The 14,659-nt window shown below is 40.7% G+C and overlaps 1 protein-coding gene across 9 annotated transcripts in view; it reads left to right on the top strand.

Moving 5' to 3' along the window:
• Positions 1 to 14,659, top strand: part of PMFBP1 (polyamine modulated factor 1 binding protein 1) — a 302,187-nt gene that overhangs the window by 266,978 nt on the left and 20,550 nt on the right. For all 9 annotated transcript variants that reach the window (XM_056525902.1, XM_056525909.1, XM_056525905.1 and 6 more), the window contains one exon: positions 8,252 to 8,314. In XM_056525902.1, the coding sequence (XP_056381877.1) occupies positions 8,252 to 8,314 (63 nt within the window). The remainder of the gene's footprint in view (positions 1 to 8,251; positions 8,315 to 14,659) is intronic.

Genomic DNA, 14,659 nt, shown 5'->3' with positions numbered 1-14,659 from the left:
AGACATCAGCGATCGTGCTGATGTCTGCCATTAACTCCTCAGATTCCATGATCAATAGCGATCGCAGCATCTGTGGCAATGCTGTTGTTTGAATGGATGATCGGATTGCCCATGGCACTGCCGCAGGGATCCGATCATTCAACATAGCGGACGGAGGTCCCCTCATCAGCTTCATCCGGGTTCTTCTCCTCTGGTCTGAGATCGAGCAGATCCTAGAAGAAGATCGCTAATAATACTGATCAGTGCTATGCCTATGCATAGCACTAAGTATCTCCAGTCTATTGATTGCTATAAATAGTCCCCTATGGGGACATAAGAAGTATAAAAAAAATTATAAAATAAAGTGAAAGCCCCTCCCCCAATAAAAATTTAAATGGCCCCTTTTTCCCATTTACTGAAATAAAATAGAAAAAAGAGGTGTGCTCCTAGTGGAATATTATTAGTATAGGGTAGCGCATGCAGGGTTAAATGCACCTTACCGTGTGTGGTTGAGGGCACAACACCTTGAATCGCCTGTAGACTCAGTCAGTAAGTAAAGATGGGTGGCTGCCTCGGCTTCCTTCACCGTGACCTCCAGGGGACAGTAATATAGAATAAGATCGAAAAATAGGACGTTTTTCCGTATGGTGCCTGCCAAAAAAAAAACAGTATGCCAAGGTTTTTCAAAACAATTGTCATTTATTGGAATAAAAGGTGCAATACAGGTGTTTCGAACCCAGGTCGGGTTCTTCCTCAGGCAGGCGGTATTACGGGCGCAAACACAAGTCAGCTTAAATATACATACATACCGTCATCTAATTGCTGCCGGGTAACCGGGTCACAATAAAATGTATTAAGATTAATTATACAGAAAAAACACAAAATTACATGTTAAATAAAATTTATTACTTTAAACTCTTCAGAAGGGGAATGAGTTTTGGGACACCTTTATTGCTTAATTATGTTTTGCAGCGCTGGAGGTCTCCAAAGGAAACCCACACTGCTGCGCTGTGGAATATTCGTTACGATATTAGTTTCTTTGGTCCAGTAGAGGTAAGAACTGTTTATATTCCAGTAGGGATTGTTCACAGTACTGCGGGGTACATATGATCTTTTTCTTTTTCAACACTGGGGACCTCCGACGGTAAGCCCAGCGTTGCAGGGATGCGCTCCATATTAGTGAGTTCATATGACGGGTCTTCATTATAGGTACTGCCAGCGCGGTGAGTATAGATCTATAGAGAGGCGCTTTGTCTTAGAAGTTGTATATTTATTCTAATGTTGGGACACTAGTAGAAGTATAGCAGATCTTTGCAGCGCTGGAGACCTCCAAAAGGGGGCCCACGCTGCGGTGTTCTAAGGATGCGTTCTAGTGAGAAGGGTATCCATCAAAGCCACTAGCAGCGTGGTCCATGTTGCAGTGATATAGAAATGCGCTTTGTATTAGAAGAATGTATATTCATCATAATATTAGGAGATTTGTAAAACTTTGTAGCGCGGTAAGTAAGTTAAACAGAAGGGTGTCAATTAGAACCACTTGCAGTGTGGTACATGCTACAGTAATATAGAGGGGCACTTCGTATTAGAAGAATATACATTTAATGTAGTATTAGGGGATTTTCAGAACTTCTTAGCCTGGTCCGTGCTGTATATGTTTATTCTAAATTGGAGTAGAACTTGTGTATGGGATCCCCGCCGTGTCAGACTTGCCGCTGCGCATATTAGTGAATTGTCGGATGCCGCGATAGTTTGTGTCATCTGGATGGTGCTTTTTGCAGGGCTGGAGACCTTACTATAGTTTACCACGCTTAACTGGAGTAGGCAGGTCGTGAACAAATTCAGGTAACTGAAACCGTATTTTTAATATGTGTGAAGAGACTTTTTTGGTGTATACATTATTCATTCAATGTATGCTTCTGTGTGGATGGAAGTTTATTATGGATGGAAGTTCATTAACTTCCATCCACACAGAAGCACTTCTTGATTAAAGGGCTTGAGTTCATACTACACAATAATTTCTTTATATAAAATGAAAAAAATATATCAACAATGCAAAGGGACTGCAAGTCCAAATTCATCTCAGGTAATCCTGCTATATCACCCTATACCATTATGTACCGCAGATACATAGATGATCTGTTCTTTATATGGAATGGCCCAGAAGGATCATCCGATATTTTACTTGCCAATCTAAATAAAAACGGTTGGGGCCTTCAGTTTACCATAGAAGCAAGCTCCACTGAAATTTATTTCCTAGATTTATGCATTTCCCACAATGAAAAGAAGTTTATTACATCAACCTTCTTCAAAACAGTTGATATCAACAGTTACCTGGATTTTGAAAGTGGTCATTACAAACAGTGGCTAAAAAAATGTGGCGTGCAGCCAATTCAAACATGTAAGGAAAAACTGCACAGAGGATAGAACTTTTAAACATTAAGCCAAAATGCTGGGAAAAAGGTTTAAGGAAAATAAATATCCTAGGATGATTAAAAAAGCAAGCACAGGAAAAAGTACAGAAGTCACAGAAAGAATGCCTGAATCCAGATAACATTCAAAGAAAGGAAAATCTGGACAAACAAATATAAAAACAGAAAACCAATTTCATCACCACTTTTAGCAGGATAATAAAGGTTCTCAAATAAGTGATGTACACCTCAAAGGAAAAATTCCAGATCATCCTCAAATTACATTCCGGAGGGCCCCCACTCTTAAGAATTTACTGGCTCCCAGCCAAATCTGACAGCATAAACAGAAAAAAGAGAAAACCAGTTTACCACCAGGAAGCTTCAAATTTGTATTTGTAACTATGTATCCATATGTTGCAAATGTTGCAAAGAAATCATGTAATCAATTAATGTCTTCAACTCCTGGACATTAACTCCCTCAGCTACATATGTATATGCATGCGTATTCAAGTGTGTGTGTGTGTGTGTGTGTATACTTGTAACTAACTAATCTCTCTAACTCCTGGACATCAACTCCCATGAATTACATATGCATCTTCAATTGTGTATATATACATGGATATAATCATAGTCATACACCACATGTATTGAATGAATAATGTATGTATAAAAAGTCTCTTTACATATATATTCAAAATACTGTTCCAGTTACCTGAATTTGTTCAAGTTTTGCCCACTCCAGTGAAGCGTAGTCAATTATAGTAAGGTCTCCAGCGCTGCAAAAAAAAGCACTTTTCAGATGTCAGAAATTAACGTGGCATCCGAAAATTCACTAATATTCTCTATAATTATTGTCACACACTACATGCATTGAATGAATAATACATTTCAAACACATAGAAGGTTCCCAGTATAAGGAAAATATATATATCTAATGCCCAGGATACACTACCTCAGCTGCACATATAACCTTCAAAATACAGTATCTGCTAATATGAGCTCCCAAACATCATATCTAAACCCAGAAAAATTGAGTAATTTACTCAGAAGTAGCAAAAAATATATATAGTAAGCATAAACCCTAATACTATTTCCATAATAGTGTGCAAATACATGCTGCTACAACAACCTAATCAAAATTACTCCAGCTAGCAGCTTCCTATCATAGGGCATCACAGGAAAACATATTAGTACAATAATACATACTTAGGTGTCACAAACAGCGGGTACCAGGGAGTAACGCAACACCACCCCAATGCAGCGTTTCAGGATCAACCTTTGTCGAGGTTGACAAAGGAAATAGTATTAGGGTTTATGCTTATGAGGTATCATACCGGTGCAACACTTTCTCTTTTCTTTCCCCCATTTTTGTGGAAATCTCGCTTTGTGTTTTATGATGTACTAATAAACTATATATATTTTTTGCCACTTCTGAGTAAATTACTTAACTTTTCTGGGTTTAGATTGAATGAATAATGTATACACCAAAAAAGTCTCTTCACACATATTAAAAATACGGTTTCAGTTACCTGAATTTGTTCAAGTCGTGCATACTCCAGTTAAGCATGGTCAACTATATTAAGGTCTCCAGCGCTGCAAAAAAGCACCATCCAGATGTCACAAACTATCGCGGCATCCGACAATTCACTAATATGCGCAGCGGCAAGTCTGACACGGCGGGGATCCCATACACAAGTTCTACTCCAATTTAGAATAAACATATACAGCACAGACCAGGCTAAGAAGTTCTGAAAATCCCCTAATACTACATTAAATGTATATTCTTCTAATACGAAGTGCCCCTCTATATTACTGTAGCATGTACCACACTGCAAGTGGTTCTAATTGACACCCTTCTGTTTAACTTACTTACCGCACTACAAAGTTTTACAAATCTCCTAATATTATGATGAATATACATTCTTCTAATACAAAGCGCATTGCTATATCACTGCAACATGGACCACGCTGCTAGTGGCTTTGATGGATACCCTTCTCACTAGAACGCATCCTTAGAACACCGCAGCGTGGGCCCCCTTTTGGAGGTCTCCAGCGCTGCAAAGATCTGCTATACTTCTACTAGTGTCCCAACATTAGAATAAATATACAGCTTCTAAGACAAAGCGCCTCTCTATAGATCTATACTCACCGCGCAGGCAGTACCTATAATGAAGACCCGTCATATGAACTCACTAATATGGAGCGCATCCCTGCAACGCTGGGCTTACCGTCGGAGGTCCCCAGTGTTGAAAAAGAAAAAGATCATATGTACCCCGCAGTACTGTGATCAATCCCTACTGGAATATAAACAGTTCTTACCTCTACTGGACCAAAGAAACTAATATCGTAACGAATATTCCACAGCGCAGCAGTGTGGGTTTCCTTTGGAGACCTCCAGCGCTGCAAAACATAATTAAGCAATAAAGGTGTCCCAAAACTCATTCCCCTTCTGAAGAGTTTAAAGTAATTAATTTTATGCTGTATTTAACATGTAATTTTGTGTTTTTCTGTATAATTAATTTTAATACATTTTACTGCGACCCGGCAGCAATTATATGCTGGTATGTATGTATATTTAAGCTGGCGCGTGTTTGCGCCCGTAATACCGCCTGCCTGAGGAAACACCTGTGTTGCACCTTTTATTCCAATAAACGCCAATTGTTTTGACAAACCATGGCATACTGTTTTTTGGGCAGGCACCATACGGAAAAACGTCCTATTTTTCAATTTTACCCTTTTTCCCATTTCATCTCAAGCGTAAGAAAATAATAATTAATAAACATATGTGGTTTTGCGGGGTGCTTAAATGTCTGAACAATCAAAATATAATGTTAATGATCCGTACGGTGAACGGCATGAACGTGTAAAGAAAAAAAGTCCAAAATTGCTGCTTTTTTGTCACATCACAGTCCTAAAAAGTTACGTATACGCACATACCAATAAAAACTACAAATCATGATGCACAAAATTACCCTCATACAGCCCCTTATATGGAAAATGATAATGTTATAGGCCAATAAAATGGAGTGATTTTAAACATACTAATCTTGTTAACCTCTTAAGGACCAAGGACGTATGAGTACGTCCTCGGTCCCGCTCCCGTGATATAACCCGGGGTCCCACGGTGACCCTGCATCATATCACGGTGGGCGGCTAATAGCGCGCGGCACTGATCGCGGTGCCGCGCGCTATTAACCCTTTAGCCGCGCGCTCAAAGCTGAGCCACGCGGCTAAAAGTGAAAGTAAAAAGTGCTGGTTAGCTCAGTGGGCTGTTCGGGATAGCCACGGCGAAATCGCGGCATCCCGAACAGCTTACAGGACAGCCGGAGGGTCCCTACCTGCCTCCTCGCTGTCCGATCGCCGAATGACTGCTCAGTGCCTGAGATCCAAGCATGAGCAGTCAAGTGGCAGAATCATCGATCACTGGTTTCTTATGAGAAACCAGTGATCAATGTGAAAGATCAGTGTGTGCAGTGTTATAGGTCCCTATGGGACCTATAACACTGCAAAAAAAAGTGGAAAAAAAAGTTAATAAAGATCATTTAACCCCTCCCCTATTAAAAGTTTGAATCACCCCCCTTTTTCCATAAAAAAAAACAAAACACAGTTTATATAAAAACAAACATATATGGTATCCCCGCTTGCGGAAATGTCAGAATTATAAAAATATATCGTTAATTAAACCGCACGGTCAATGGCGTACGTGCAAAAAAAATTCCAAAGTCCGAAATAGTGCATTTTTGGTCACTTTTTATATCATGAAAAAATGAATAAAAAGCGATCAATAAGTCCTATCAATGCAAAAATTGTACCGTTAAAAACTTCAGATCACGGCGCAAAAAATGATCCCTCATACCGCCCCATACGCACAAAAATAAAAAAGTTATAGGGGTCAGAAGATGACAATTTTAAACGTATTAATTTTCCTGCATGAAGTTATGATTTTTTCCAGAAGTACGACAAAATCAAACCTATATAACTGGGTATCTTTTTAATCGTTTGAACCTACAGAATAAAGATAAGGTGTCATTTTTACCGAAAAATTTACTACGTAGAAACGGAAGCCCCCAAAAGTTACAAAACAGCGTTTTTTTTTTCCAATTTTGTCTCACAATGATTTTTTTTCAGTTTTACCGTAGATTTTTGGGCAAAATGACTGACGTCATTACAAAGTAGAATTGGTGGCGCAAAAAATAAGCAATCATATGGATTTTTAGGTGCAAAATTTAAAGAGTTATGATTTTTTAAAGGCAAGGAGCAAACAACGAAAGTGCAATAACGGAAAACCCCCCGGTCCTTAAGGTTCTCGGTGCACTTTTTAAACCCATCCAAAATGAGGTCACCTCTGCCTGGTAAATGGGGGACATATTTTTTTAATTAAAAAGTGCACTCAAATAATAAAAAAAAGTGCACTCAAATAATTAAAATTAATACATTTGTTTGTATGTTTACAAATGTTTCAAAAAATTCAATAAAACCTATCTTATTTAAAAAAGAAAGAGTTTAACGTCTCTATGTGAAAATAGGGGTAGTCTAGATATTTTGTCCAACCTTAGCTGTTGTAAAACCACAGAGCCCATGATCGCTTGCAAAGCTTCTGTTTAAAAAAAAAAATATGGTTTTGCATCTGATGTTAAAGTTCAATTTAGAACATGAAGAGGGAGATTTATGAAAACCTGTCCAGAGGAAAAGTTGCCCATAGCAACCAATCAGATGGCTTCTTTAAATTTGCAGAGGCCTTGTTAAAAATGAAAGAAGCGAGGTGATTGGTTGCTATGGGCAACTTTTCCTCTGGACAGGTTTTGATAAATCTGCCCCAAAATGTGTCAATGTTTAAGGACGCAACGATTTTTCAATTTTTTCCTCCACCTACTTGATGCCTTGTGTAAAGCGGGACCAATTGTTCTTTGTAATTAAATTTTACCACAAAAACCAACAGGAAAACCAAAAGTTTATTAGGTGGGGTCACACCACGTTTTACAGTTCCCGTATCAGGTTTTTGATTAAACGAATTCCTCAAAACTTGACTAAACTGTATCAAAAAGTGTGTACAAATTTAAATCTGTATACGGTTTGAAAAAATGATGTCTGGTTGCATCCGTTTTTTAAGAAAAGAAATGTATAAGTTTTTAACTTTTCACTCAATTATGAATAAAGTTTCACTTGTTTGCACAGTTTTTTTTTTTTTATTGGAATTTCAATTACAGTCAAAAACCGGATGGCACATACGGTTCCCATTGACTCCCATGTTTTAAAAAAACTTATACGGACCCAAAAAATGTGGTAGGCTACGGTAGGCTGACAAAACAGTACAGGATGCAAAACGGACACAACCGGATGCATCTTTTGGCATACGGTTTTCAATACAGTTCTGTACGGTTTTCAAATTGAAAACTTATACGGGAACTGTATTGCAAAAACGTGGTGTGAACCCAGACTTATTTGGGGAGAAAAATTGAAACTATTACATGCAATCTTTCGATTGCTAACACTGTTCAATGCTATGCCCAATGCAGATTGTATAAGCAGAGAAGATAAGAGTGGCACAGAGGTCAGCAGCGTTACTCTGGCTGCCATCTTAGGGGATCGGGACCCCACGATTCTGCTGCGGAGGATCCCAAATGCTCCCTACCCAATATCAACTGTATTTCAAGCTTTTAGATGCCGTGATCAACATTGACCACTGCAACTAAGGGGTTAATGCCGAAAATCAGCATGATTGCCTGTATGTAATAGCACCTTTAACTTAATGTTTGTGAAGTGAGCTCAGCTCTTGAGCTCGCTTCCAAGCCTTTTATCGCTTACAGGACATACATTTACTTCCTGTGACATGAAGGAGTTAAATCTTATTATTTCTCCCACAGAAAGACAGCCTGCAGAACACACTGAACCAGCTAAAACAGAAATACAATGCAGCCACCAGTGAGGTGAGAAACCATGTTGTAAACTAGTAAGCATCCTCAATAATTACTCTTTCAGCTGTAGGAGATGTAAAGTTATACACTCTGGTAAATATACCTACATTTTCAAACTGACCTCCTTTTCATGTTACTGTTGCTACTTTCTGTCCCTTGTTTACTGCTCATTGCCTAGATTACAGGCCACCTCTTCGCCTGCTGCTGACTGACTTCACACTCTCTCTGCACATAGCAAGAGGGCCAGGATCCTAAGCATGCACGCTAGCTCCCCTGCCAGCTTATCTGCTGGGAACCTTATCATTTAAAAAAAAATAAAAAATAAATGTATTCTTGCCGAAGCAAAATTTTCCCAAAAAATAAAACATATACAATACATTCAATAAGAGAAACATCATAAAGAGTCATGACTCCTTATGATGTCACATGTAAGGTACAATCCCCTACAATAAGGAATAAAGCCAGAGGAAGCATATATCAACTTACTGAAGAAATGGGAAAGAAGGGGAGGAAGGATAGAAGAGAGGAGAAAACACAAAAACAACAAGTGGGGGGAAAGAGGGTGACGGGAGCAAGCCGGTAAAAATAGGGGTTGTTAAGAAACAAAAGGATGAACCAGCGAGAATCATGGAAAATGGGCGATGCAGCCGCCTGGACACCAAATGTGGTTAACAAGTGCAGTGCTCCTAAGGCAGTGTTTCCCAACCAGGGTGCCTCCAGCTGTTGCAAAACTACAACTTCCAGCATGCCCGGACAGCCATAGGCTGTCCGGGCATGCTGGGAGTTGTAGTTTTGCAGCAGCTGGAGGCACCCTGGTTGGGAAACACCGCCCTAAGGGTTACTGATAACAGTTGTCAATTATCAGGTATTGTGTCTGACAGAGAAAACAATAGACGGCCGTTGGCCTGGGGTATTGTGTGCAATTAGAAACAACCCACATTTATAGAAATTTTTTGGCAGGGCTTACTGGTACCTTGGGAAGGATTTAGCAAAACCAGTGCAGAGGAAAAGTTTCCCAGTTGTCCATAGCAAAAAGATGGCTACTTTCATTTTTAAAAAGGTTTATGAAAAATAAAAGAAGCAATCTAATTGGCTGCTGTGGGCAACGGCTCCACTTTCCCTCTGCACAGGTTGTATTGAATCTCCCCCTTATCTTAATGTAAACATGATTACTGACACGTCTGCTGCTGGTGTGCAGGCTGTACTGGGCCACGTTGCCAGATAAAGAGGGTATTGATAGGTCAACCGGCAGTCTGGTTATGATAATAATACTGTCATTTTGGGTCTACACAGGTTTTGATAAATCTCCCCCAGTATTAGAGGAAAGGGTTGTTCATAGCAACCAATCAGATTGATTGATTGGCTATGGGCAACTCTGTTTTGATTCATCTTCCCCACTGTGGTTATGGTAAAAAGGATAGAAGAATCCAAGCTATGGGGCCAGAAATCAGCCAGAATAATTTCTTCAGTTCTTGACAACACTAGAAAGAAAAGGTTATACCGCTAGCCACTGTATTGCTATTGTTAAAGTATTCTGTTACATATATAATGCTATATTAGCCACCATTATATATTACTGCAGACATTTTCAGTTCATTCCATACATATACTACTGTTCATTGGGGAACATTTATCAATATAGTGTATATGTTGGGAAACTTCTTAGAATCCTGCACATGATATAATATATTTGTACAATTTGCTAGACCTGTTAGTCAAGTGCTTCTCCGTTACGCCACCTCTTGGCTGGTGTGTGTGTAACCTGTAGTAACCTTAGCCTATTATATGGCTTCTTTTAGCCCCTATTTATCTTATTCGCTATGAAGGTAGGAGTAAAAACCAATACCAACCAAGTTTTGTCTGGCTCACATTATGTACTCCATATTTTGGTAGAGTTTGTGTCACAAACTTGGTCCATTTTCCTTCATGAATCTCTGACAAGCATACAAGAGTATAGTTCTGCTGCCTTGGAGATTTCATAGCCTTCAGACTCATCTGCTCTAAGCTCCCATTTTCAAACCTAGTATTAGAATAGGTTACTATTAAATTACTTGGTTATAGAGCAAATCACGACTGTCTCTGACAACCGCTACAGATCTGACTCCATGTATACTGCAGATGCCATGAACAAGCATTTAATAAGGCTTCACAAATGCAGCAAATTTCCTATGGAAGAATTTTCACTATTACCACAACGAAATGAGAAGAGTTTGTCTCACATAAGTTGTGAGGTAACCTGCCAGCTGTAGAGAGCGGAGGACACAATCGCTTCATGTGCCTCAAAGATGACATAGCGGATCTCAACAAAGCTTGTGATGTGTGTATATGCTGCAAACCAATTGTGGAGAAAATGCTCCGTTTACACAATGCAGCCTTACAAAAAAAAAAAAAAACATCTTATATGTTCAAACGAACACAGGCCATTTCCCTTCACCTCTTCTGGTCTAGACATATACAGTATAACCTGAAAAGGCTCTGTCTTTGGCTGCAGTCAAAGTATTAGAGGTGCAGGGTCTGCCTCACTAGGTGCAGTCACTTTTTTTTTGTCACAGTGGGGGTGATTTATTAAACCCTGTGCTGGGGAATAGTTGACTAGTTGCCCATAGCAACCAATCAGATCGCTTCTTTCATTTTAACCCCTTAAGGATGCAGCTCATTTTCACCTTAAGGACGCAGGCCTTTTTGCAAATCTGACCACTGTCACTTTAAGCATTAATAACTCTGGGATGCTTTTACCTTTTCATTCTGATTCAGAGATAGTTTTTTCGTGTCATATTCTACTTCATGTTAATGGTAAAATTTTATCAATACTTCAATACATCAGAGGGCTTCAAAGTATAGCAGCAATTTTCCACAAAATTTTCAAAATCAGAATTTTTCAGGGACCAGTTAACTTTTGAAGTTGATTCGAGGGGCCTTCATATTCTAAATACCCCATAAATGACCCCATTATAAAAATTGCACCCCTCAAAGTATTCAAAATGATATTCAGTAAGTGTGTTAACCCTTTAGGTGTTTCACAGGAATAGCAGCAAATCGAAGGAGAAAATTCTAAATCTTCAGTTTTTTACACTCGTATGTTCTTGTAGACCCAGTTATTGAATTTTTACAAGGGGTAAAAGGAGAAAAATCTTCCTAAAATTTGTAACCCAATTTCTTTCGAGTAAGGTAATACCTCATATGTGTATGTTAAGTGTTCGGCGGGAGCACTAGAGGGCTCAGAAGGGAAGGAGCGACAAGAGGGGAGAGTGAGTTTTTCTGAAATGGTTTTTGGGGGGCATGTCACATTTAAGAAGCCCCTATGGTGCCAGAACAGCAAGAAAACCCCACATGGCATACTATTTTGAAAACTACACCCCTCAAGGAACGTAACAAGGAGTCCAGTGAGCCTTAACACCCCACAGGTGTTTGACGACTTTTCGTTAAAGTTGGACGTGTGAATCAAAAAATTTTTTTCACTAAAATGCAGTTTTTTTCCCCAAATTGTACATTTAGGAGTAATAGGAGAAAATGACCCCCAAAATTTGTAACCCTATCTCTTCTGAGTATGGAAATACCCCATGTGTGGACGTCAAGTGCTCTGCTGGCGCACTACAATGCTCAGAAGAGAAGGAGTCACATTTGGCTTTTGGAAAGCAAACTTTGCTGAAATGGTTTTTGGGTGCATGTCACATTTAGGAAGCCCCTATGGTGCCAAAACAGCAAGAAAACCCCCACATGGCATACTATTTTGGAAACTACACTTCTCAGGGAACGTAACAAGGGGTCCGGTGAGCCTTAACACCCCACAGGTATTTGACGACTTTTAGTTAAAGGGTACCTCTCATCAAATAAACTTTTGATATATTTTAGATTAATGAATGTTTAATAACTTTCCAATAGCATGTTCGGGAAAAATACAATAGAAAGAAGCATATTTTTCATTATCAGTCCTGTCAGCAAGCATTTCTGACTCATGCTGGAGTCCTAAACACTCAGAGCTGCCAGCCTGCTTTGTTCACAGCCAAACAGGTTGTGAACAAAGCAGGCTGGCAGCTCTGAGTGTTTTCCTTTGTGAACAAAGCAGACTGGCAGCTCGTAGTGTTTAGGACTCCAGCATGAGTCTGAAATGCTTGCTGCCAGGACTGGTAGGGAGACACCTAGTGGTCATTTTTTCAAAGTGGAAAATTAAATAGAAAGAAGCATATTTTTTAATAACATGCAATTGTGAAGTTATTCTGCATACATTAATCTATAATATATCAAGTTTTTTTGATGAGAGGTACCCTTTAACCCCTTCCCGACCTAGGACATACCTGTACGTCATGAGTGGCAAGGTGTTCCCGACCCATGACATACAGGTACGTCATGAACATTTTTGCCACTACTCGCGGCATCCCGCAGCGCCCGGTAAGATGGTGGCTATCACTGATAGCCAGCCATCTTACCATGCGACCACGGGGGGGGTTTCATCCCCCACCCCCCCCAGCGATCGCTGCTATCAGCTAGTTAAATCGGACTAGCTGATAGCAGCGCGGTGTGTGAGTCCTGATCACAGGGATCGGGACACACACCACTCTGCTAAGTGTCCCTGACCCATCCCCCGGCGTCACTTACCCGGCCATGCGGTGTCCCGAGCGGTCCGGGCGCGAACGGCATCCTCCAGGCAGTCCCGGCGGCGAGTTTCCGGCAGCGGGGCGGCATCTTCATTGGCAGCAGTGAGATCGCCGTAAAGCGATCTCACTGCTGCCTCTGGGAGTTTCAAAATTGCAACTCCCAGCATGCCCAGACAGCCTTTGGCTTTCTGGGCATGCTGGGAGTTGTAGGTTTGCAACATCTGGAGGTCCACAGTTTGGAGACCACTGTATAATGGTCTCCAATCTGTGCTCTTCCAGATGTTGCAAAACTACAAATCTCAGCATGCTCAGTCTGTCCAGGCATGCTGGGAGTTGTAGTTCTCTAACATCTGGAAGAGCACAGATTGGAGACCATTATACAGTGGTCTCCAAACTGTGGACCTCCAGATGTTGCAAAACTACAACTCCCAGCATGCCCAGACTGCCCAAGCATGCTGGAAGTTGTAGTTCGGCAACATCTGAGCCTTCAGATATTGCCGAACTACAACTTCCAGCATGCCTGGGCAGTCTGGGCATGCTGGGAGTTGTAGTTTTGCAACAACTGGAGGCACACTAGTTGTCACATTGTCCGTTTCCTACCTCAGTGCCTCCAGCTGTTGCAATTGTTGCAAAACTATAACTCCCAGCATGCACTGACAGACCATGCATGCTGGGAGTTGTAGTTTTGCAACAGCTGGAGGCACACTGGTTTGGAAACACTAAGTTTGGTTGCAAAACACTTGAAAGTTTATTACTTAACTTAGTGTTTCCAAACCAGTGTGCAAAACTACAACTCCCAGCATGCACGGACAGCCAAAGGGCATGCTCGGAGTTTGCAACAGCTGGATGTTTGCCCCCTCCCCCCAATGTGAATGTACAGGGTACACTCACATGGGCGGAGGTTTACAGTGAGTGCTGCAAGTTTGAGATGGCGCAAATTTTGCGCTGCAGCTCAAACTCCCAGCGGCAAACTTGCTGTGAACCTCTGCCCATGTGACTGTACCCTAAAAACACTACACTAACATTAACCTAAAATAAAAAGTAAAAAACACTACATATACACACACCCCTACACAGCCCCCCCCTCCAAAAAAAAATGAAAAACATCTGGTACGCTACTGTTTCCAAAACGGAGCCTCCAGCTGTTGCAAAATAACAACTCCCAGTATTGCCCGACAGCCATTGACTGTCCAGGCATGCTGGGAGTTTTGCAACAGCTGGAGGCACCCTATTTGGGAATCATTGGCATAGAATACCCCTATGTCCACCCCTATGCAAATCCCTAATTCAGGCCTCAAATGCGCATGGCGCTCTCTCTTTTTGGAGCCCTGTCATATTTCAGGGCAACAGTTTTGGGACACATAAGGGGTATCGCCGTTCTCGGGAGAAATTGCCTTACAAATTTTGGGGGGCTTTTTCTTCTTTAACCCCTTATGAAAAGGTGAAGTTGGGGTCTACACCAGTATTTTAGTGTAAAAAAATAAATTTTTTACACTGACATGCTGGTGTTGCCCTATACTTTTCATTTTCACAAGAGGTAAAAGGGAAAAAAGACCCTCTAAATTTGTAACGCAATTTCTCCCGAGTACGGAGATACCCCATATGTGGGCGCAAAGTGCTCTGGGGGCGGACAACAAGGCCCAGAAGGGAGAGTGCGCCATGTACATTTGAGACGATTTGCACAGGGGTGGCTGATTGTTACAGCAGTTCTGACAAACGCAAAACAATAAATATCCATATGTGACCCCATTTTGGAAACTAC

The sequence above is a fragment of the Hyla sarda genome, chromosome 6 (assembly GCF_029499605.1).
Source record: "Hyla sarda isolate aHylSar1 chromosome 6, aHylSar1.hap1, whole genome shotgun sequence".
Lineage (NCBI taxonomy): Eukaryota > Metazoa > Chordata > Amphibia > Anura > Hylidae > Hyla > Hyla sarda.
Note: the sequence above shows the minus strand (reverse complement) of the source record. Positions and strands in the feature narration are given on the sequence as shown.